Source organism: Saccopteryx leptura, chromosome 1, assembly GCF_036850995.1.
Source record: "Saccopteryx leptura isolate mSacLep1 chromosome 1, mSacLep1_pri_phased_curated, whole genome shotgun sequence".
NCBI lineage: Eukaryota > Metazoa > Chordata > Mammalia > Chiroptera > Emballonuridae > Saccopteryx > Saccopteryx leptura.
In genome coordinates, this window is record NC_089503.1 from 122,621,717 (window position 1) to 122,645,970 (window position 24,254).

Here is a 24,254-nt window from a genome sequence, read left to right on the forward strand (position 1 = left end):
TCTTGGCCACTGTGAACAGTGCTGCAATGAACATGGGGCTACATGTGTCTTCACGTATCAATGTTTCTGAGGTTTTGGGGTATATACCCAGTAGAGGGATTGCTGGGTCATAAGGTAGTTCTATTTGCAGTTTTTTGAGGAACCACCATACTTTCCTCCATAATGGTTGTACTACTTTACAGTCCCACCAACAGTGAATGAGGGTTCCTTTTTCTCCACAGCCTCTCCAACATTTGCTATTACCCGTCTTGTTGATAATAGCTAATCTAACAGGGGTGAGGTGGTATCTCATTGTAGTTTTGATTTGCATTTCCCTAATAACTAATGAAGCTGAGCATCTTTTCATATATCTGTTGGCCATTTGTATCTCTTCCTGGGAGAAGTGTCTATTCATGTCTTCTTCCCATTTTTTTATTGGATTGTTTGTTTGTTTGTTGTTGAGTTTTATGAGTTCTTTGTAAATTTTGGAAATTAGGCCCTTATCTGAGCTGTTGTTTGAAAATATCATTTCCCATTTAGTTGGCTGTCTGTTTATTTTTATATCAGTTTCTCTTGCTGAGCAAAAACTTTTTATTCTGATATAGTCCCATTCATTTATCTTTGCCTTCACTTCTCTTGCCATTGGAGTCAAGTTCATAAAATGTTCTTTAAAACCCAGGTCCATGAGTTTAGTACCTATGTCTTCTTCTATGTACTTTATTGTTTCAGGTCTTATATTTAGGTCTTTGATCCATTTTGAATTAATTTTAGTACACGGGGACAGGCTGTAGTCGAGTTTCATTCTTTTGCATGTGGCTTTCCAGTTTTCCCAACACCATTTGTTGAAGAGGCTTTCTTTTCTCCATTGTGTGTTGTTGGCCCCTTTATCAAAGATTATTTGACCATATATATGTGGTTTTATTTCTGGGCTTTCTATTCTGTTCCATTGGTCTGAGTGTCTATTTTTCTGCCAATACCATGCTGTTTTGATTATCGTGGCCCTATAATATAGTTTAAAGTCAGGTATTGTAATGCCCCCAGCTTCATTCTTTTTCCTTAGGATTGTTTTGGCTATTCGGGGTTTTTTATAGTTCCATATAAATCTGATGATTTTTTGTTCCATTTCTTTAAAAAATCTCATAGGGATTTTGATGGGAATTGCATTAAATTTGTATATTGCTTTGGGTAATATGGCCATTTTGATTATATTTATTCTTCCTATCCAAGAACAAGGAATATTTTTCCATCTCATTGTATCTTTTTCGATTTCCCTTAACAATGCTTTGTAATTTTCATTATATAGGTCCTTTACATTCTTTGTTATGTTTATTCCTAGGTATTTTATTTTTTTTGTTGCAATCGTGAAGGGGATTATTTTTTTGAGTTCGTTTTCTAATATTTCATTGTTGGCATAGAGAAAGGCTATGGACTTCTGTATGTTAATTTTGTATCCTGCGACCTTACTGTATTGGTTTATTGTTTCTAATAATCTTTTTGTGGAGTCCTTCGGGTTTTTGATGTATAGGATCATATCATCAGCAAAAAGTGATACCTTTACTTCTTCTTTTCCGATATGGATGCCTTTTATTTCTTTGTCTTGTCTGATTGCTCTGGCCAGAACTTCTAGCACCACATTAAATAAGAGTGGAGAGAGTGGACAACCCTGTCTTGTTCCTGATTTAAGGTAGAAAGTCCTCAGTTTTATGCCATTTAAAATGATGTTGGCTGATGGTTTATCATATATGGCCTTTATCATGTTGAGATATTTTCCTTCTATACCCATTTTGTTGAGAGTCTTAAACATAAAATTGTGTTGTATTTTATCAAAAGCCTTTTCTGCATCTATTGATAAGATCATGTGGTTTTTGTTCTTTGTTTTGTTGATATGGTGTATTACGTTAACCATTTTGCGTATGTTGAACCATCCTTGAGATTCTGGGATGAATCCCACTTGATCATGATGTATTATTTTTTTAATATGTTGTTGTATTCGGTTTGCCAGTATTTTGTTTAGAATTTTAGCATCTGTATTCATTAGAGATATTGGTCTGTAGTTTTCTTTCTTTGTGCCATCCTTGCCAAGTTTTGGTATGAGGGTTATGTTGGCCTCATAAAATGTGTTTGGAAGTATTGCTTCTTCTTCAATTTTTTGGAAGACTTTGAGTAGAATAGGAACCAAGTCTTCTTTGAATGTTTGATAGAATTCACTAGTATAACCGTCTGGGCCTGGACTTTTATTTTTGGGGAGGTTTTTAATAGTTTTTTCTATTTCCTCCCTGCTGATTGGTCTGTTTAGGCTTTCTGCTTCTTCATGACTCAGTCTAGGAAGGTTGTATTGTTCTAGGAATTTATCCATTTCTTCTAGATTGTTGTATTTGGTGGCATATAATTTTTCATAGTATTCTACAATAATTCTTTGTATATCTATGATGTCTGTGGTGATCTCTCCTCTTTCATTTTGTATTTTATTTATTTGAGTCCTGTGCCTTTTTTCCTTGGTGAGTCTTGCCAAGGGTTTGTCAATTTTGTTGATCTTTTCAAAGAACCAGCTCCTTGTTTTATTGATTTTTTCTATAGTTTTTCTGTTCTCTATTTCATTTATTTCTGCTCTGATTTTTATTATCTCCTTTCTTCGGCTGGTTTTGGGTTGTCTTTGTTCTTCTTTTTCTAGTTCCTTAAGGTGTGAAGTTAAGTGGTTTACTTCGGCTCTCTCTTGTTTGTTCATATAGGCCTGAAGTGATATGAACTTTCCTCTTATTACTGCTTTTGCTGCATCCCAGAGATTCTGATATGTCGTATTTTCATTTTCATTTGTCTGTATGTATCTTTTGATCTCTGTGCTTATTTCTTCTTTGACCCATTCATTTTTTAGAAGTATGTTGTTTAGTTTCCACATTTTTGTGGGTTTTTCCCCCTCTTTTTTGCAGTTGAATTCTAGTTTCAAGGCTTTATGATCAGAAAATATGCTTGGTACAATTTCAATTTTTCTAAATTTGCTGATATTGTCTTTGTGGCCCAACATATGGTCAATTCTTGAGAATGTTCCATGTACACTAGAGAAAAATGTATACTCTGTCGCTTTGGGATGAAGTGTCCTGTAGATGTCTATCATATCCAGGTGTTCTAGTATTTCGTTTAAGGCCACTATATCTTTATTGATTCTCTGTTTGGATGACCGATCTAGAGCCGTCAGCGGAGTATTGAGGTCTCCAAGTATGATTGTATTTTTGTCAGTTTTTGTTTTAAGGTCAATAAGTAGCTGTCTTATATATTTTGGTGCTCCTTGGTTTGGTGCATATATATTAAGGATTGTTATGTCTTCTTGATTCAGTGTCCCCTTAATCATTATGAAGTGACCATTTTTGTCTCTGAGTACTTTTTCTGTCTTGTAGTCAGCATTATCAGATATGAGTATTGCTACACCTGCTTTTTTTTGGGTGTTGTTTGCTTGGAGTATTGTTTTCCAGCCTTTCACTTTGAATTTGTTTTTATCCTTGTTGCTTAGATGTGTTTCTTGTAGGCAGCATATAGTTGGATTTTCTTTTTTAATCCATTCTGCTACTCTGTGTCTTTTTATTGGTAAGTTTAATCCATTTACATTTAGTGTAATTATTGACACTTGTGGGTTCCCTACTGCCATTTTATAAATTGCTTTCTGTTAGTTTTGTATCTAGTTTGATTCTTCTCTTTTGTTTTTCTATCATTTGTTTCTGTTTGTTTGTGTTCCATACTTCTTTCCTCTGTTGCTACCTTTTTTAAGTCATGTGTTTTTGTGGTGGTTTTTTCTAGGGTGGTTACCATTAAGTAATGAAAAGGGTACCTACCATATTCATTGTAGTACCCTATCTTATAAGTATTTCTGCACTTCATCGTCCTTTGCTACTGTTAATCTCCATTCTCTACCCCCTTTTTTTTCCTTTGTTGTCACAGTTTAAGTTTGGTTTTATTGTGTTCTTGGTGGAGCTGTTACTTGTGGTGTTGTTTTCTTTTGTTCTTTAAATCTGGTTGGAAAACCCCCTTTAGTATTTCCTGGAGTGGGGGCTTTCTCGTGATAAATTCTCTCATCTTTTCTGTATTTGTGAATGTTTTTATATCTCCTTCATACTTGAAGGATAGCTTTGATGGGTATAGTATTCTTGGCTGAAAGTTCCTCTCTTTCAGGGCTTTAAATATTGGGGTCCACTCTCTTCTAGCTTGTAGAGTTTCTGCTGAGAAATCTGATGATAATCTAATAGGCCTTCCTTTATATGTTGTACTCTTCTTTTCCCTGGCTGCCTTGAGAATTTTTTCTTTGTCATTGGTTTGTGTCAACTTTATTATGATGTGCCTTGGAGTGGGTTTGTTGGGGTTAAGAAAACTCGGTGTTCTGTTTGCTTCTTGAATTTGAGGCTTTAGTTCTTTCCACAGGCTTGGGAAGTTCTCGTCTATTATTTGTTTGAGTATATTCTCCATTCCATTTTCTTTCTCTTCTCCCTCTGATATACCTATTATTCTTATGTTATTCTTTCTGATGGAGTCAGATAATTCCTGTAGGGCTTTCTCGTTTTTTATTATTTTTGAGTCTCTTTCTTCTTCTCTCTGTTGTGCCTCAAGTTGTTTGTCTTCTATTTCACTAATCCTATCTTCAATCTGGGTTGTTCTGCTAGCTAAGCTTGTTACCTCGTTTTTCAGCTCGTGAATTGAGTTTTTCATTTCTGTTTGATTTGTTTTTATAGTTTCAATTTCCTTGGTAATATATTCTTTGTGTTCATTGAGTTGTTTTCTGATCTCCCTATATTGCCTTTCTGTGTTTTCTTGTATATCTCTGAGTATTTTTAAGATTTCTATTTTAAATTCTCTGTCATTTAGCTCCAAGGCTTCCAATATGTTAAGTCTTTTCTCCATAGATTTTTCCACATCTATTTGTGTTACCTCTCTTTCTTTTGTATCCATAATATTCGATTTCCTCTTTCTTATTGGCATCTGAGGGTGGTCTTGTTGATAGCACTAATTAGAATTAATAAAGAGTAAAAAGTAAAAACAAAACAAAACAAAAAAAAAAACAAAAAAAAAAACCAAAGGGTAATACACCCCACAGAAAAAAGCAGTAATAATTTATTATTTCCCCCTTTTTTTTCTTTCTTCTCCTTCCCTCCTCTCCCCTCCTCAGGGAAATATCGTGCCTATAATGGAGGGCCTGGTTTGCGGTGAAGAGTTCAAGGGGCAAAAAAAAAGGGGAGTAGGGACCTACTAAATGCAAAAAAAAAAAAAAAAAAAAAAAAAAAAAAAAGGAAGAAAATCTTAGACAAGCATAAGTTGATCTGCCTGCGGGTGATGGTCAACTAAGAGATATAATGAGAGGGATAAGAGGGAACCAGAAAAAAGGACAAAAAAAGGAATAATAAAGAAGAAAAAAATAAAAATAATAAGTAAAAATCTGTTGTATTAAGTGGAGCGAAGACCAAATACAATGGAGACCTTGGGTTGGGAGGACCCAAAATGCCACAAAAATAAACTAACAAGAAAAAAACAAAAACAAAAGTGAAAAAGAAAAATAAAGCCAAAAAAAGCCTTGAGTCCCAAATTAACTAATTTGTTCGTGATTGAGGATTAAATGGGAGGAAAGTAAAACGAGAAAAGAAAAAACGAATAGAAAGGAAAAAATAAGAAAAAGAGAAAAACGAAGGAAGAAATAAAAAAGGAAGAGAAAAAAACAAAATAAAGCAAACAACAACAACAACAAAAAAAAAACAAAAGAGGAGAGAGTGAGACTTAAGTGTCCTGGAGTATAACCCCAAAGGAGGGTGAGGATGAAGAAGAGAAATAAAATGTAACACTTATGGGTAGTGTAGTTCAAGAAAAGGGAAGCATAAGATGGGCAGAGAATAGAAGGACCGAGGTGGAGGAAATAAAGGCAATAGGATAGAAGAAACAAACAACTACAACAACAACAACAAAAAAAATTAGTGGAACAAGTTGTAAAGTCTGTGGATTTTTCTTGATTTTGAGATGTTAACTTCTTCCTTTTTCTTTTCTCTCCCTCTTCCTGGTCGGTGACTCTGTACCCCAGGCTCTGCCCCTGTGTCACATTTAGGTAGGGATTTGCAGTTGATGGGATTCTATGGCAATGTCATATAATTGGCTTTAGTCTTGCTGGTAGTCAAGGCTTGTTGGCGTTTGCAGGGTCCAACGATGAGAGAGTTTGCTTTCGTGGATTCTCTCTCCTAGTCCCCCCTTCCTGAATTAGCAGCCTGGTGATCCAGCTATAAGGCTGCAACTGCTTCTGCCTGGGGAGTAAGAGGCTCAAAGAGCTGGGAAATCCCCACTCTATCCCCACTCAGTGCAAGGCTTTGGGAAGGGCTCTGGCAGTCAGGGCCTCCAGTGTAATCAGGCGGGGGTGGGAGTCAATTGTTGTCAAGGTGACTGTTCAGCGCCTAGCATTCAGTTGGACCTCTCAACCCAGGCTTTCCACACTTTGTAGCCTGTTTTGGCTGATAAGAAGAGGCACTAGTCTCTGCTTACGACTAGTGTAGTATAGATCTTATTATCTGCCAAGTCCTTCTTGTTAGCGTTTATCCCTGAATATGGAGGCTCTATCAATCAGAAGTTGCCCCTGCCCCTTTAGCGAGAGGCACTAAAAAATATCACGCCTCTTGTCTTGGGTCGGTGAACTGAGAGAGATCTTATCAATTAGAACCGAGGGTGCGCAGATTTCACGGGTTAAGTTAATTTTAGTAATTGGGTCGCAGCTGTGCTCCCGAAGGTATTTCAGGCTGCCTGCGTGCGCCCCTCCCCCAACGCTTGATTGTTAGCTTGAATGGCTGGGTGAGGTGCCCTGCCCGCGGAGAGAATCTCCCAAGTAGGGAATACCGCCCTGGGGCCTCTCCCGCTCCCCGTGCGCGGGCCGCTGGGAACGTTAGCGGTGCTCGGTCTGCAATGCTCGGTCTGCAACCAGACCGGGCGCACGCCAGTGGCTGCTCGCCGCTCCAGAGTGTGGGCGGTGCTCGCTCTGCAACCGACCCGGGCACTGCTCGCGGTGGCTCGCGGCAGCGGCTGGCGGCGGCGGCTGGCGGCGGCGGCTGGCAGCGGCCGCTCGTGGCTGCTGCTCGCGGCTCCCGAGTGCGGGACGACTCACCACAGGCGCACCTCCTCGCGGCTTGAATGAACGTCCCTGCGGTAGCTTTCTCCACACCCTCGTCTCTCAGATTCAAGTGACAACAGTCCTTTTGCTTTCAGTTTGTGTGGAACTCCGTAATGCTCCGAAGATAAATTTTCCTGTTTCTAGTTGATAAATTTGTTGAGATTTTGGGGAGATCTGTCGGACGCACTGCTCACGGCGCCATTTCCGTGACGTCACCCCCATTCACTTTTAATGTGTCAGTGAACAGTAGTATGTCTGTTAAACAAAGTCTTAAATTTTCTTTGGCTATACTAGGTTAATCAAATTATATTTCAAACCCTACCAACACTTGTATTTCTTTGTAGATTGGAAAAAAGTGTTTTTTTGTTTGTTTATTTTTATATTTTGGAGGATAAAATTGAGCCTTATTAGGCCTCAAGAGGGCTTTTGATTTTCCTGGTTCACTTTTAATGTCTGAGCCAATACAGGGATGTCTCCATATTGGTAATCATTGCTTTTATAGAAAACTGAAAACCAAGTTTAGTAGGTTTTAATGATACTTTTATTAGGAAAAAATAACTGAGTTGTCATGAAGGTATCAGGGAGCTAATAAGCTTTAAAGAAGTCACTATTAATTTTAGTATCCACTTATATGTTGGTGTGAGAGAATCATGACCCAAACATTTTGTTGAATTGACTGTACATGTCACCACCAAGAACTTGAAGGCCCTTTTCTGAAGGGAACTTAGGAGAAGAGTGAATGACCCCATTGTCTTTAACTTGGGAAGCTCAGCTTCGTGGAAGAACACTTCATGACCCTCATTCCTAGGAATGGCCAAGCCAATACCCTGTGTATGCATTGAAATTTCTAATAGTAATAATGTTTATCTCTTCTTACAGATTGGAGAAATTCACATAGGACTTGAGGCTTCTTTACTGGTGAAAGCTCCAGGCACAGGAGAATTGTTTGTAAACTTTGATCCTCAGATATTAACTTTATTTAGAGAAACAGAGTGCATGTTACAGATGGGTCTAAAAGTTTCACCATTTGCAGCTGCCCTCTTCCAGAAACGGGATACGTACAAAAAGAACTTCAGTAACATGAAGGTATAACAATTTTATTTTTTTCTCTTTCTGGCTAGCTTTAGTTTGCATTAAAACACAATGGTGCCCTGGCTGGTTGGCTCAGCGGTAGAGCGTCGGCCTGGCGTGCGGGGGACCCGGGTTCGATTTCCGGCCAGGGCACATAGGAGAAGCGCCCATTTGCTTCTCCACCCCCCTCCTTCCTCTCTGTCTCTCTCTTCCCCTCCCACAGCCAAGGCTCCATTGGAGCAAAGATGGCCCGGGTGCTGGGGATGGCTCCTTGGCCTCTGCCCCAGGCGCTAGAGTGGCTCTGGTCACAGCAGAGCGATGCCCCGGAGGGGCAGAGCATCGCCCCCTGGTGGGCAGAGCGTCGCCCCTGGTGGGCGTGCCGGGTGGATCCCGGTCGGGCGCATGCGGGAGTCTGTCTGACTGTCTCTCCCCGTTTCCAGCTTCAGAAAAAAGAAAAACAAAAAACAAAACAAACAAACAAACAAAAAACCCCACAATGGCGGGGTATCCCTGTTGAGGAAAAGAAAGTGCCCAGGGTGACTGGAGTGGATGGACTGAAAGGGAGAGTGCCATGGAGTGAGGGTGTAGAGCCGGCCAGGCCAGGCTGTCGCAGAGCTCTTACACCAACCTTGTAAGTTTGAGTGCACCAGGTAGCCACTGGAGAAATTAACTGAGCAGGAAAAAAGGCATGATGTCTTTTACAATAAAAATCATTCTTACTGCTAGGTGAAGAATTGATTTTATGGCAATAAGAGTGTCAATGTGAAGCCAGTTTGAAGGCTGTTGTACTGGTTGAGGATAGAGATGATGGTGGTTTGAACTAGGATATTAGCAAGTAGTAAATCAGTGAATTAGAGAATTATGTCAACAGGCAGGTTATGCGAGAATTCAAAGATGACTCCTTGGTTTTTGCTGTGAACAACTCAATGGATTTACTCAAAGTATGGCTGTTATATATTACTGCATAGATTATATTCTGCACAACTTGCTCAGTAACATGCATTGGCCCTAAATGGATATTCCACTTATGGAGATGGCAAAGCCTGGAGCTAGGTTATTTTGGGGGGCAGGAAGGAAGCAACTGTTCCCATCTTAAGTATAAGATGTTTTTTAGAGATCAAGGTGAACATGTTATCCAGGCAGATCAAAATATAAGCCTGGAGTTGAGTTTAGAAGTCAAAGTTGAAGATGATGTACATTTGAAAGTTATCAGAATATAGTTGCTATTTAAAGTCATTGTCCTGTGAGATCCCCTATGAAGAGAATATAGATAACGAAAAGTAGAGAGCCTAGAGACCAAACCCTGACAAGCTCCAGTCTTAACAGGTCTGGTATTGTTGCAGTCTAGCCACAACAAGTATATACCGGGGTCCTCAAACGGGAAAAGGTATGGAATTGAAACAAATGATAGACATGGACTTAAAGACACACACACACACACACACACACACACACACACACACACACACACGGGTTTAGGAGGATGCCACAGCAAACAGTCTCTACTGTTCCTTAGCCATAACGTCCATGTTCCCAGAAGCACATCCACTTTTATTCATAGAACAAAATGTGGTCCATCAGCAATTCAATTAAGTTTCCAAGGCTACTCAGAGACAACGCCCACCATACCATCCAAATCTACTTTACACTAATAAGAAACTAGCTTCCAGCCTCCTCTGGAGAACATGGGTGAGACAAATGAGAATCAGGTGTAGCTCTTTGTTAACTAGGCAAATGAGGTGGGGTTTGGGCCCAGCACCTCTGTCCAGATTGCAAAAATACCGTTTATTTATTCAGTCCCCAACATAGTATAAGAGGTCGAATATGTCAATAATATTAAGGATTGGCTTTTGAGGTGGAAAAAAACCAAGTGTCAAGGAAGCTAAGGGTAAGAAAAGTGTCATGAGGAATTGACTGGTCAGCGGTGACAAATAGTGCCCAGAGGACAAGTGAGGTGAGGTCAGACATGCCGCCGTTTTATTTAACAATATGGAAACCATTATTACAGTTTTATAGTGTTAACATGATAGGATAAAGTTATTAACCCTTTGAGTAGTGAGTTTTTTGTTATCCCTTTGAGTGAGGATGTACATGAACGTTCGTACGACTCAAAGGGTTAAGGCCTTGTATTTGTAATGCTTTACATTGTAAACCATTTTTATGTTTATTATTCCATTAGATATTTTCCACAACCATGTTAGGTTAGGATAAAATGCTATTACAGTATTTTATAGATGACAGTGCTGTGCTCAGAAAAGTTAAATGACTTAGCCACGATCTCACAGCTAACAAGTGGCAGAAGTGGTCCCAGTACCCAGGCTTGTAGTGCTGCTGTTTTCTCACTCCTCCATATTATATTAAAATGTTAGTGTTGGCAATGGACAGAGAGTCCTCAAATATGGGCTCACCACACATTAGTCAGCATGTTGGGATTCCCTTTTAGACTTTTTTTGCATGTTAGGGAAATCACTTAGTCAATCTAAGCAAGGCTTGGCTAGGTGATTCTCCTGTTGCATGTGGAATTGACTAAGGTTACTTAGTTCAGCTGTTTGATCTGGAAGGTCCAGGATGGGCTCATTCTCATCATATTCTTTGGTGGGGATGGCTGGAAGCTTCACTCAGCTGGAATTAGTGACTCCATCTGTGTATGGAGTCCTCAGAGTAGTAGAATTCCCTATATGACAACTCAGGGCTCGAAGAGCAGGTGTTACAGTAAATAAGAAGGAAGCTGTGTAGACTTTAGGGCAGCCTCAGTGTCTGTTGTGCTTAAGGAGAGGGGTCATAGACTCCACCCCAGGAAGGGAGGAGGATCAAAGTATCCTTTGAAACTATCACAGTTGCAAATGATAATTCGAGCAAGTAAATTATCATCTGGTTGACATTTATTGTATCTTGGAGGTTGAAAGAGTTGAATTTTCTGTCTAACATGAATAGCTGGTAAGAGCAGATCTATTGGTAGATTTGGGAGACCATCTCAGGAGTTGCAGAGTTATTGTGCTGAGTATTTAAATAGAGCTTTCAGGCTTCTACAGATATGCCACAGTAGCTGAGAGCTTTATTCTTCATCTATTCTTTGGAAGGCAGTTCAGAGTAGAAAGAGATGAACCAGTGTATACTAGTAGTTACAAGTATAGCTTCTGAAGCCAATCTGATATGTATTCCAGTGTTTATCATTGGGCATATTCCTCTGCCTTCCTATACTTTAGTTTCTCACTTATAAAACAGGTGAGTAATACTTCATGGGGTTAAAGGATTAAGATGAGATGCAGAAGGCTAATTTTAAGAATTTCTCCCCAAATAGAGTAAGTGATGAACTGTGGAAAAAAACAACAAAAAGGCAAGCAGTGGAGAAAAGCTTCAGGAAATGTATAAGTAGCTGCTAATAACACCATCAAATTTAGGCTTTTCAAAATGAGACTAAGAGACATGGACAAGAGTGTGGTGGTTACCGGGGAGGGGGGAGAGGGAGGAGAGGAAGGGAGAGAGGGGAGGGGAGGGGCATAAAGAAAACCAGATAGAAGGTGACAGAGGACAATTTGACTTTGGGTGATGGGTATGCAACATAATTGAATGACAAGATAACCTGGAGATGTTTTCTTTGAATATATGTACCCTGATTTATTAATGTCACCCCATTAAAATTAATAAAAATTTATTTAAAAAAGGGGTTTTAAAATATGAATGAAAAATATTAAATAATACCTGACCAAAAAAAAAAAAAAGTGGCTTTCATGGAAACTGAATAGTTATATAGAAATTGTGCAAAAGTGTTGTATGAAAAAAGGATTATGTGACTCATTTGGGAAATGCTGGGTTTAACAACATTCACCAGGTTCACTGGGCTTCTTATTTCTTTCTTGCAGTTTTCTCAGAATCATTAATTAACTGTCCAAGAGGAGAGATATTGTCCAGAGAGTTTTCCAAACTTGTCCATCCAGAGATCATTTTTCTTATGAAATCTCTGGGGCTTGTGTTTCAGGGAAAACACATTGGAAACATTGATCAAATGACAAAGTAACATCAACAAGCACATTAAAAATATGAGTTTAAAAACAATTATATTTAAGTAGTTCATCAATGTTACTTTCTTATAATTAGTTATTATTGATATTGACATCACCATAAAAGGTAGGCTGGAAGTACTATTACTCTTATTTAAAAATGGTAACATATGAGCAGATTACTCATACAATTCAACATTGTATAACAGGTAAATTTCAGTGGAGGAATCTATCAGTTTCTAATCACAAATGATACTTCTGATGAGAACTAATTAGTTAATTAGAGATAGATAATTCATCATCTCCTGTCTGCCAGGTATGATTTCAGACACATTGAACAACACAGTTAAAATTCTTGTCCTTATAGAACTTATATTCTAGTTGGGTAAGACAGAAAATAAACAATGAACATTATAAACACATAAATTATATAGTCTATTAGAAAGTGATAGGGGCTATGGAAAAAATAGGGCAAAGAAGATAGTATGTATAGGTGGTTTTTCAGGATAGGCCTAACTGAAAAGATGGTACTTGAATAATTCTTTTTTTTTTTATACATAAAGTTTTATTGATTTTAATGAGGTGACATCGATAAACCAGGGTACATATATTCAAAGAAAACATGTCCAGGTTATCTTGTCATTCAATTATGTTGCATACCCATCACCCAAAGTCAGATTGTCCTCCGTCACCTTCTATCTAGTTTTCTTTGTGCCCCTCCCTCTCCCCCTTCCCCTCTCCCTCCTTCCCTCCCCCCCATAACCACCACACTCTTGTCCATATCTCTTAGTCTTGTTTTTATGTCCCACCAATGTATGGAATCATGCAGTTCTTGTTTTTTTCTGATTTACTTATTTCACTCCATATAATGTTATCAAGATCCCACCATTTTGTTTAGATGAAGATGATCCGATGTCATCATTTCTTATAGCTGAGTAGTATACCATAGTGTATATGTGCCACATCTTCTTTATCCAGTTTCATATATATATATATATATATATATATATATATATATATATATATAAATATATATATATATATAAATATATATATTTATTTATTTATTTTACTGTGATTAAAGCCTTTAAGCAAACTCTTGGCCAATACAACAATAATCCATAAAAGAGTAGTGTCCTTAACATGTTCACCAAGTCCAAGTTGGCATCAACACCATTCCAAATCCCTGTGAATGCAACCCAACCCCAGTTCAGTCCGTTAGGAGCTATCACAAAAAGCAGGAGTCCAGAAAAAGTCCACATCCAGGAAAAGTCCGCATGGCACTGGAATTGTTGTCACAATTCTATACTTTGCAGCTCACGTCCAAGTCCCAATGTCCGCTGCTTCTAGCTGGTAATGATTCTGGAAAAGCCATCTGCAGCATGTGTGGAGATGGAGCCTCTGTTCTCCTCTGCCTGGAGAGATAAGAACAGAGCGCTTTTACCTGGAGCTCTGCAACTGTGGTGTGGTAAAGAGAACCTTGGGATACACTAAGCTGGGTGGCAAAGGTAAATTCACAATAGAAGTTGGCAAAAGGGAGAGAGAGAGCTCTAAATTAGGAGTAGGTCCCAGCCTGAAATATGAGTGGGGCAATGAGGTAGGAGGAATAAAGGAAAGACTATATATTGGACAAAGCAGCAGAAAATAGGACCATCAACACCTACAACAGAGATCTTTGAGGGAAGAATTAACAACCTGACTATTCAGGCAAGACATAGTTAAGTGGCCTTGTGCAAATGAGATCAGTTTACCTGCTTCTTGGAAGAAATACCCTAGGCTCGTCCACAATGTCGTAGATGCTGCCGCCGGCCCTGGGCACCTTCAGCCTTCAGTGGCAAACCCCAGCATTCTGGGCAAGGTTAGGTCATAGGTGGCTGGAGCAGGGCTGGAAGAGACTAAACCCTCCCTTAGAGGAGCGAGGGGGAAGCCTACCTTCCAGTGTCCCTGTTTCCTCACAGCAGAGGCATGTAAGTCTGGCAGGCTTTAGCTTAATGACCTTCCTTTTCACTATTGAAGCAGGACCCAGATGGATTCCTATGAGACTTCTTTGGGGCATTGGAGCCTTTAAGGGCATATCCTAAAAGCTGGTAATTCACCTGATCTCTATTGGGCTTTTTCTGCCTCTTGGTACCTTAAAGGCCATGCTCAGAAGATCTCGCTGAGGGGTTTGAGGATCCCCATCTGCCTATATAAACCTTTTCCATATATCTGGAGCTATTTGGAAAAATACAAAACAGTGTTATTAGTTGGATCATATAAAAGAAGGTAGAAGTTTGCAGGAGAAGATTTGGCATCTCCTGTTCATCAGCATTCAAAAGAAATTTAAAAATTTTTAAGTAAAAAGCATGATATGGTAGACCTGTTGGAGTTCCAGGATATGACTCCCCTCTTTAAAATTTTTTTTAAATTGACCTTAAAATATTTGCTGGGTACACTTTAATAATACCTTGACTTTAACGATTGTAAGAGATACCCGTAATTCGAAAGGCTTGACAAAATACAGTAAATGCTTTTGCTACATATGCAGGAGCATTGCCAGTTTAACCAGTTTAGGAAATCCAATAATAGAAAAATACATACAGACAATGAGCTATAACCTGCTTAGCAGCCTCTCCTGTTCTGACAGAGGTTACTATAAATACAGAATAGGTATCCACTGTAACATGGACAAAGGACTGTTTGCCAAATGAAGGTGTAGGAGTAACATCCATTTGCTAAAGTTGTCCTGGTAGGAGTCCTTGAGACTTAACTCCAAATGAAAGGACAGATTGTAGTATAGGACCCCTTGGGCAGGATTTACCAATCTGTGGTGCTGCTTCCGAGAAAGTTGAAACTGTTTACACCGGGCTGCAGCGTTCTGGTGATAAATAGTATGAGACTGAATTGCTCGATCTGTCATGGTTGCTCCAAATAATTTTCTTTTGGGTAGCTTGATCAACAAGGGCATTCCCTTGTGCTAAAGCTCCAGGGAGCATGGAGTGAGCTCGAGTATGTCCTATAAAACATGGAGCTCTATGGTGACATACAAGTCTTCGAAGAAGGAGGAACTGCTGAAATAGTTCATCAGCAGTTGTCCCTAAGACAGCAGTCTTTATAGTGGAAACAACCATAAGTAAATATTTGCTGTCTGTATATAGATTAAATGAGGAATATGGCAAATGCTGAAAAGCCATGATAATGGCATATATTTCTAGTCTTTGAGCTGATTTTAAGTTGACTGTTTCAGTATAAAGTTGTCCATTGATTTGCAAAAGTGATTTGTCATTTAGTGGAAGTTTCCCAGAGCCATTGTTGTTGATCCTTTGAAAAAGGAACAACAATAATTTTGAGGCTCAAAACCTATAAGCTGTAAGGGTCGCCTATGCCCCTTGATAATCAAGGATGCGACAAGATCAAAATATAGAAGGGTATTACATGGGCTATTAGATGGTTCAATGTGCCCAAGCTGTAGCTGCTCTTGTACCAATTGAGCAGCTGCCCTAAGTTTCTCCTGAGAAAGGGGCCATTGGTCTACCCATACAGGATTATCTGATTTCCAAGTAATTGGGTCTGCAAAATGCATTATTGGGGTAGCAGAAACTACCAAGGCCCCTATGCTAAATTTTGATATCCTAATCCACACCTTCTGGTATTGGGTGCCATTTTTATGGGGGTGAGAATTCCTCGCTGTTCTTTCTCTAGTCCCTTGGTGGGCAAAAATCCCCGATCAAGCATCTGAGTACTGACTAAACCCTTAGGACTGACAAGCAACTCTCCCGTATTTTTCAAAACATCTCTACCCCACAAATTAACTGGCCATCCAGGGAGCGCATAAGGCTTAAAAAATCCAGAATGACCTTCTTAATCTTCCCAATGTAGAAAACTAGAACTTTGTTGAGGGGATTTACTCTGCCCTATACCTTGTAATTCTGTGGCTGCTGCATGACTGGGCCAGGAAGGAGGCCAATGTAGCTTAGCAATAACAGATACATCAGCTCCAGTATCTAAAAGTCCTTTAATTTTATGCCCATGTATTGTTAGTTCCATTTCAGGGCGTTCCTGACCTATTTTTTTTTTTTTTTAAATCCAATTGGCAAAATCAGAAGAGCCAAATTGCCAATTTTCTTGGGGTCCCTTTTGCAGGATGTGGCCTGAGAAGTAGAATTAGCATCCTTATACTATTCTTCTAACTGCCTGAATTAGCCCTGAGACAAATTCTTTTTTTTTTGGTTAACTTTAATGGGGTGACATTGATAAATCAGGGTACATATGTTCAGAGAAAACAGCTCTAGGTTATTTTGCCATTTGCATTCCCATCACCCAAAGTCCAATTGTCTTTTGTCACCTTCTAACTGGTTTTCTTTATGCCCCTCCCCTCCCCCATCCCCCTTCCAGTCCTCCCCCCCACCCGTAAGCCCCACACTCTTGTTTGTGTCGCTGAGTCTCATTTTTATGTCCCACCTGTGTATGGAATCATATAGTTCTTAGTTTTTTCTGATTTACTTATTTCGCTCAGTATAATGTTATCAAGTTTCATCCATGTTGTTGTAAATGATCCTATGTCATCATTTCTCATGGCTGAGTAGTATTCCATAGTATATATGTACCAAAGCTTTTTAATCCACTCGTCCTCTGACGGGCACTTGGGCTATTTCCCGATCTTCGCTATTGTGAACAATGCTGCCACAAACATGGGGGTGCATTTCTTCTTTTCATACAGTGCTATGGTGTCCTTGGAGTATATTCCTAACAGTGGAATAGCTGGATTAAAAGGCAGTTCTATTTTTAAGTTTTTGAGGAATCTCCATACTGTTTTCTACAGTATGCTGCACCAGTCTGCATTCCCACCAGCAGTGCAGGAGGGTTCCCTTTTCTCCACATCCTCACCAGCACTTATTTTGTGTTGTTTTGTTGATGAGCACCATTCTGACTGGTGTGAGGTGATGTCTCATTGTGGTTTTAATTTGCATTTCTCTAATGATTAGTGATGTTGAGCATTTTTTTCATATGCCTATTGGCCATCTGTATGTCCTCTTTGGAGAAGTGTCTATTCATTTCTTTTGCCCATTTTTGGATTGGATTGTTTGTCTTCCTGGTATTAAGTTTTACAAGTTCTTTATAAATTTTAGTTATTAACCCCTTATCAGATGCATTGTCAAATATGTTCTCCCATTGTGTAGTTTGTCTTTTTATTCTGTTCTTATTGTCTTTAACTGTGCAGAAGCTTTTTTTAGTTTGATAAAGTCCCATTTTTTTATCCTGTCTTTTATTTCACTTGCCTGTGGAGACAAATCAGCAAATATATTGCTGTGAGAAATGTCAGAAAGCTTACTGCCTATGTTTTCTTCTAAGATACTTATGGTTTCATGGCTTTCATTTAAGTCTTTTATCCATTTTGAGTTGATTTTTGTGAATGGTGTAAGTTGGTGGTCTAGTTTCATTTTTTTGCAGGTAGCTGTCCAATTTTCCCAACACCATTTGTTGAAGAGGCTGTCTTTACTCCAATGTATGCTCTTACCTCCTTTGTCAAATATCAGTTGTCCATAAAGGTGTGGGTTTATTTCTGGGTTCTCAGTTCTGTCCCATTGATCTAAATGCCTGTTCTTATGCCAGTATCCAGCTGTTTTGAGTATAATGGCCTTACACTATAACTTGATATCCGGAAGTGTGATACCTCCTACTCTATTCTTCCTTTTCAAGATTGCTGAGGTTATTCGTGTTCTCTTTTGGTTCCATATAAATTTTTGGAATATGTGTTCTATATCTTTGAAGTAAGTCATTGGTATTTTAATCGGTATTGCATTGAATTTATAAATTGCTTTGGGTAATATAGACATTTTAATGATGTTTATTCTTCCTAACCATGAGCATGGTATATGCTTCCACTTGTTTGTATCTTCCCTGATTTCTTTTATCAATGTTTTATAATTTTCCGAGTACAAGTCTTTAATATCCCTGGTTAAATTTATTCCTAGGTACTTTATTTTTTTGGTTGCAATGGTAAAGGGGATTTTTTCCTTAATTTCTCTTTCTGACAGTTCATTGTTAGTGTATAAAACTGCCTCTGATTTCTAAGTATTAATTTTATATCCTGCCACCTTGCTGAATTCATTTATCAGGTCTAGTAGCTATTTGACTGTGACTTTAGGGTTTTCTATATACAATATCATATCATCTGCAAATAATGATAGTTTTACTTCTTCTTTTCCAATTTGGATGCCTTTTATTTCTTTTTCTTGTCTGATTGCTGTGGCTAGGACTTCCAGAACTATGTTGAATAAGAGTGGTGAAAGGGGGCACCCCTGCCTTGTTCCTGATCTTAAGGGGATTGCTTTTAATTTTTGCCCATTGAGTGTGATGTTGGCTGTGGGTTTGTCATAGATGGCCTTTATCATGTTGAGGTATGTTCCCTGTATTCCCACTTTGCTGAGAGTTTTGATCATGAATGAGTGCTGGATTTTATCAAATGCTTTTTCTGCATCTATTGAAATTATCATGTGGTTTTTCTCCTTCCTTTTGTTTATGTGATGAATCACATTGATTGATTTACAAATATTGTACCAGCCTTGCCTCCCAAGAATAAATCCCACTTGATCATGGTGTATGATTTTTTTCATATATTGCTGGATCTGGTTTGCTAATATTTTGTTGAGTATTTTAGCATCTAAATTCATCAGGGATATTGGCCTATAGTTTTCTTTCTTTGTGTTGTCTTTGCCTGGTTTTGGAATCAGAATTATGCTCGCCTCATAAAAGGAGCTTGGAAGTCTTCCTTCCTCTTGAATTTTTTGAAATAGCTTGAGAAGGGTAGGAGTTAGTTCTTCTTTGAATATTTGATAGAATTCACTTGTGAAGCCATCTGGCCCCAGACTTTTCTTTGTTGGGAGCTTTTTGATAACTGTTTCAATCTCATTTGTTGTAATTGGTCTGTTTCGGTTTTCTGATTCTTCCAGATTAATTTTTGGAAGATTATATGTTTCAAGGAATTTGTCCATTTCATCTAGGTTGTCTAGTTTTTTGGTGTACAGTTATTCGTAGTATTTTCTTACAATATTTTGTATTTCTTTTGTGTCAGTTGTTATTTCTCCACTTTCGTTTCTAATTTTATTTATTTGAGTCCTCTCTCTTTTTTTCTTGGTGAGTCTGGTTAAAGGTTCGTCGATCTTGTTTACCTTTTCAAAGAACCAGCTCCTGGTTTCATTGATCCTCTGTATTGTTTCTTTAGCCTCTATGTCATTTATTTCTGCTCTGATCTTTATTATTTCCTTCCTTCTACTAGCTCTGGGCTTTACTTGCTGTTCTTTTTCTAGTTCTTTTAGATGTAGGGTCAAGTTGTTTATTTGAGCTTTTTCTAGCTTCTTGAGGTATGCTTGTAATGCTATGAACTTCCCTCTCAAGACTGCTTTTGCTGTGTCCCATAATCTTTGAGTTGATGTATGCTCATTATCATTCGTTTCTAGGAATTTTTAAATTTCTTTTTTGATCTCATTGTTTACCCATTCATTATTTAAAATGTGCTATTTAGTTTCCAAGTGTTTGAATATTTTTCAGTTTTTCTGTTGTGGTTGATTTCTAGTTTTATGCCATTGTGATCAGAGAAAGTGCTCAATATTATTTCAATCTTCTTAAATTTGTTGAGACCGCTTTTGTGTCCTAACATGTGGTCTATTCTAGAGAATGTACCATGAACACTTGAAAAGAATGTATATTCTGCTGCTTTAGGGTGAAAGGTTCTGAAGATATCTATTAAATCAAGTTGCTCTAATATGTCCTTTAAGTCTGCTGTTTCTTTGTTAATTTTCTTTCTTGAGGATCTATCTAGTGATGTTAATGGGGTATTGAAATCCCCTACTATTATAATATTGCTGTTGATCTCTCTCTTTAAATTCATCAAAGTCTGCTTTATATATTTAGGTGCTCCTAAATATATAAAGGTGCATAGATATTAGGTGCATAGATATTTATAATGGTTATATCTTCCTGTTGGATTGCTCCCTTTATCATTATGTAGTGACCTTCTTTATCTCTTACTATAGTCTTTGTTTTAAAGTCCATTTTGTCTGATATAAGTATTGCTACCCCAGCTTTATTTTCATTTACATTTGTGTGAAATATTTTTTTCCATCCATTTATCTTCAGTCTATGTGCATCTTTTTTTTTTAAGGTGTGTCTCTTGTAGACAACATATGTATGGGTCCTGTTTTCTTATCCATGCAGCTACCCTATGTCTTTTGATTGGATCATTTAATCCATTTTTTGCTATATTCTTTTTCTCTTTTGATCTGTTTACAACAGGCCCCTTAGCATTTCTTGCAGCCTTGGTTTGGTTGTCGTGAATTCCTTGAGTTTTTTTTTGTCTGGAAAGTTTTTTATTTCTCCTTCAGTTTAAACGATAGCCTTGCTGAATAAAGTAGTCTTGGTTGTAGGCTCTTGTTCTGCATTACTTTGAAAATATCTTGCCATTCCCTTCTGGCCTCAAGTGTTTTTGTTGAGAAGTTGGAAGTCATCCTTATGGGGGCTCCTTTGTAGGTGATAGTCTTTTTTTCTCTAGCAGCTTTTAATATTTTCCCTTTATCACTTAGCTTTAGTATTTTAATTAGGATATGTCTTGGTGTTGATTTCTTTGGGTTTCTCTTTAATGGACATCTCTGTGCTTCCTAAACATGTGAGATGTTTTTCTGCCTTAATTGAGGGAAGTTTTCAGCTATGATATGCTTGAACAAAGTCTCTATCCCTTGTTCTTTCTCTTCTTCTTGAGGAACCCCTATGATGCAGATGTTATTTCTCTTCATGTTGTCACAGAGCTCTCTTAGAGTTTCCTCAGACTTTTTGAGTCTCTTTTCTTTTTCTGCTCTCCTTCCGTGCCTTTGTTTATTGTGTCCTCTAACTCGCTGATTTGATTCTCAGCTTCATCCATCCTGCTTTTAATTTCTTCCATTGTGTTCATTTCTGATACTGTATTTGTCATTTCTGACTGATTTTTTTTTATTATTTCAATGTCCGTTTTTATATCTGCTCTCTTTATTTAGGTGACCATCTATTGTTGTTCTAATATCTTTGAGCATCCTAATAATCGTTATTTTAAACTCTGCATCTGGTAATTTGGTTGTATCTGATTCGTGCAGGTCCTTTTCTGGGGATTTCTCTTGATTCATTTGTGTTGCGTTTCTCTGTCTTCTCATCTCTGTGTAAAAGAAGGTCTTGGCCACTGGAGTCCACTGGGCATGGCCTCTGTTCCCTAGGTGTGGTCTGTCTGCAGGCCCACCACCCCCTCTGCTGTTGCTGCCTAGGGCGTTTGAGTATGGGCGTTGCCAGTGTCTTCCCACTGGGGCTGTTGCTGTGGTTTCTGCCTTTCCTTCACAGGGTGGCTGTGATTATGTGCTTGGGTATACAATCCTTGGTGGCATTGGCCTTTGCCCCGCCCCTGCAGGTGTTGTTATGCTCGCCCTGGGGACAGTGGCGAGCACCTTTGCTCAACCGCGGGTCTCCACCTGTTTCCGTGCTTTTACCCCGCCGTTGCAGGAGGGGCCCGCTCGTGGGACTGCTGCAAGCTTTGGCTCCACAGGCTGGGCAGGACTGCATGCCCACACTCAGTAGCAGGACTCCACCTGTTCTGAGCTTTTGGCTCCACCCCTGTGGGAGGAGCCGGCTCCTAAGACAGGCCACAAGCCTCGGTTCCTTGGGCAGGGCAAGGCTGTGCTCCTGCACCCTTGCTCAAGATCCTGTCTCCACCGCTTCCAAGGTTCCCGCCCTTCTCCCACAGGCTGGATTATAGGCAGCCCGCAGCTGGGCTTGACCACTTTTGTATGCCCCCTTCTCCCCAGCCGGGCAAGACTGAGCTCCCACCTGGTCCCAGTGGTTGCCAGCCGGCTTCCGCCCTTGCCGAAAGAACCACACTTCCGCGTCTCGCCGCTGCCCTCCGGTGAGCCCTCAGCCATGTAGGTGGGGGCGCTGCAGCTCAGACCCTAAGACTCACTACTGTCTTCCTGCTACTCCAGTCCTCTCCTCTCTCTCCTTTCCCCGGAGCCCTGGGTGAGTGGTTGTGAGATAGGTTTTCTGTGTGGTCCCTTTAAGAAGAATCCTGGGTCTGAGAAATTTGTCTCTTTCTCACAAACAGTAGCCTGACTTGTTTCCAGCTAAATACTGTCCTTACGCCTCTTCTAGGCTCTGGGGCTGCAGGCTGGGGCTTTGTTCCTGGGACTCAGGACCCTCTCCTTTCTGCTAAACTCACTTCCCACCACACGAGTCTCTCCCGGCTGCCGTTTGCTCTGGGGAGCTGGGCAGCCCTCTCCGCATTTCTGCTTTTCCTACCAGTCTCGGTGTGGCTTCTTCAGTGTTCCTTGGTTGAAGAGTCCTCTTAGTTTAGTCTAAAGTTGGTTTTTTCCAGATGATAGTTCTTAAAATTAGTTTGTAATCCACTTTGGTTCTGGGAGTTGGGACGTCCGCCTACTCCAGCGCCATCTTGTCTTCTGAATAATTCATGAAGGTGATGCACAAAGGCCCTGAAGCTAAGGAAGACATTAAGTCAAGATCAGATAAGAGAGGAAAGGAAAGGAGTTATTAGAGATGAAATTAGAGAAGTAATGGAGTCCAGATTGGGTAGATTTTTACAGACAAGCAAAAGAACCTATAGCCCTGAATGAGATGGGCCACATAAACAGGGGAATGAGATGATCCAAATTATATTGAAAAGATCACTTTTGCTTTAAGTGGAGCACAGACTGCAGGGAGCATGAGTGGAAGCAGGGAAATGGTCGACTGTGACAATAGTTTAGGTGAGAGTCCATGATGGTGGTAGCAGTGGTAAGCAAGTTCGATGTAGGATCTCTTTTTGGACATGGAACCAACGGCATATCCTGATGGATTGCATGTAGGTGTGAGATAGAGAAGAATCAAGGATGAAGCTGAGTTTTGGACTGAGAATGAAATGGATCGATTTGCCATGAGTTGAGATGGAGAATGCTGTGGGCATAGAATGTTTGGAGGAAGAACAGACTTTCAGTTTTAGACATGTTAAGTTTAAACTTTCAGTTTTAGACTTTTTTTTTTTTTTGTGAGCAAGAGAGAGTGAGAGAAAGAGAGAGAGATGGATAGGTAGTGACAGACAGATAGGAATGGAGAGACATGAGAAGCATCAACTTGTTGTGGCACTTTAGTTGTTCATTGATTGCTTTCTCATATATGCCCTGACTGGGGAGCTTCAGCTGAGCCAGTGACCCTTTGCTCAAGCCAGCAATCTTTGGGCTCAAACCAGCAACCATGTGGTCATGTCTGTGATCTCATGCTCAAGCCAGCGACCCCATGCTCAAGCTGGATGAGCCCATGCTCAATCCAGTGACCTCAGGTTTTGAATTTGGGACCTCAGCGTCCCAGGCTGACACTCTATTCACTGTGTCACTTCCTGGTCAGGCTAGACATGTTAAGTTTAAAATGTCTGCTATATTTTCAAGTGCAGGTATTGAGTAGGTTCCTGCTGTTTATGAATCTAGACTTCAGGAATGGGATTTGGGCTGGAGATGAAAATTTGGTTGTCTTGGTCTATGGATGACACTTAAAGCCATGACACTTGATAATATCAACACTGATTCCTGACTCCTTGTACACATTGGGTCTTTCAACAGGATTTGGCCTACAATTCCAGAAATGGGCTGAGGCAGGCCCCTTGTGACCCGACACTTTGGGTGATGAATGTGGTCCACAGGAAGTGCCCAAAGAAGCAGGAAAAATGTGCCAGCATGCAAAGTTGAATATATGACCTTAGTGATACACAGGCTAAGGCACTGGTAATGTGACTTTACCTGGTTTAGAAAAGTTACTTGGCTTCCAAATTTTTCTCCCCATTTGGGCTTGGTAGGGGGTGAGAAACTTTTAAATTCTTTTTCTCATTTCCTCAGCGTATTTTTATCAGATTAGGAATGTGTATTTATGGAGGGGTTTCTAATCTTCTGTTTTATTCTTATTTTGTTTTGGTCACTCTACCTGCCAGGTTGCTATTGGAGCCCACCAGCTGGACCCTGAATAAAAGCCATCTTTTTGGACTGAAAAAGAAAAGTGACATTAATAGATATTAAATGTGAAATGCTGCCTGACCAGGCGGTGGCACA

General features: G+C 39.6%; 1 protein-coding gene across 3 annotated transcripts in view; it reads left to right on the plus strand.

Annotated features, from left to right (window-relative positions):
* Window positions 1-24,254, plus strand: part of DNAH5 (dynein axonemal heavy chain 5) — a 316,293-nt gene that overhangs the window by 101,437 nt on the left and 190,602 nt on the right. For 2 of the 3 annotated variants that reach the window (XM_066374372.1, XM_066374367.1), the window contains exon 15: window positions 7,979-8,185. The exons of the other annotated variant lie outside the window; for it this stretch is intronic. In XM_066374372.1, coding sequence (XP_066230469.1) covers window positions 7,979-8,185 — 207 coding nt within the window. The remainder of the gene's footprint in view (window positions 1-7,978; window positions 8,186-24,254) is intronic. 3 annotated transcript variants of the gene reach the window in all.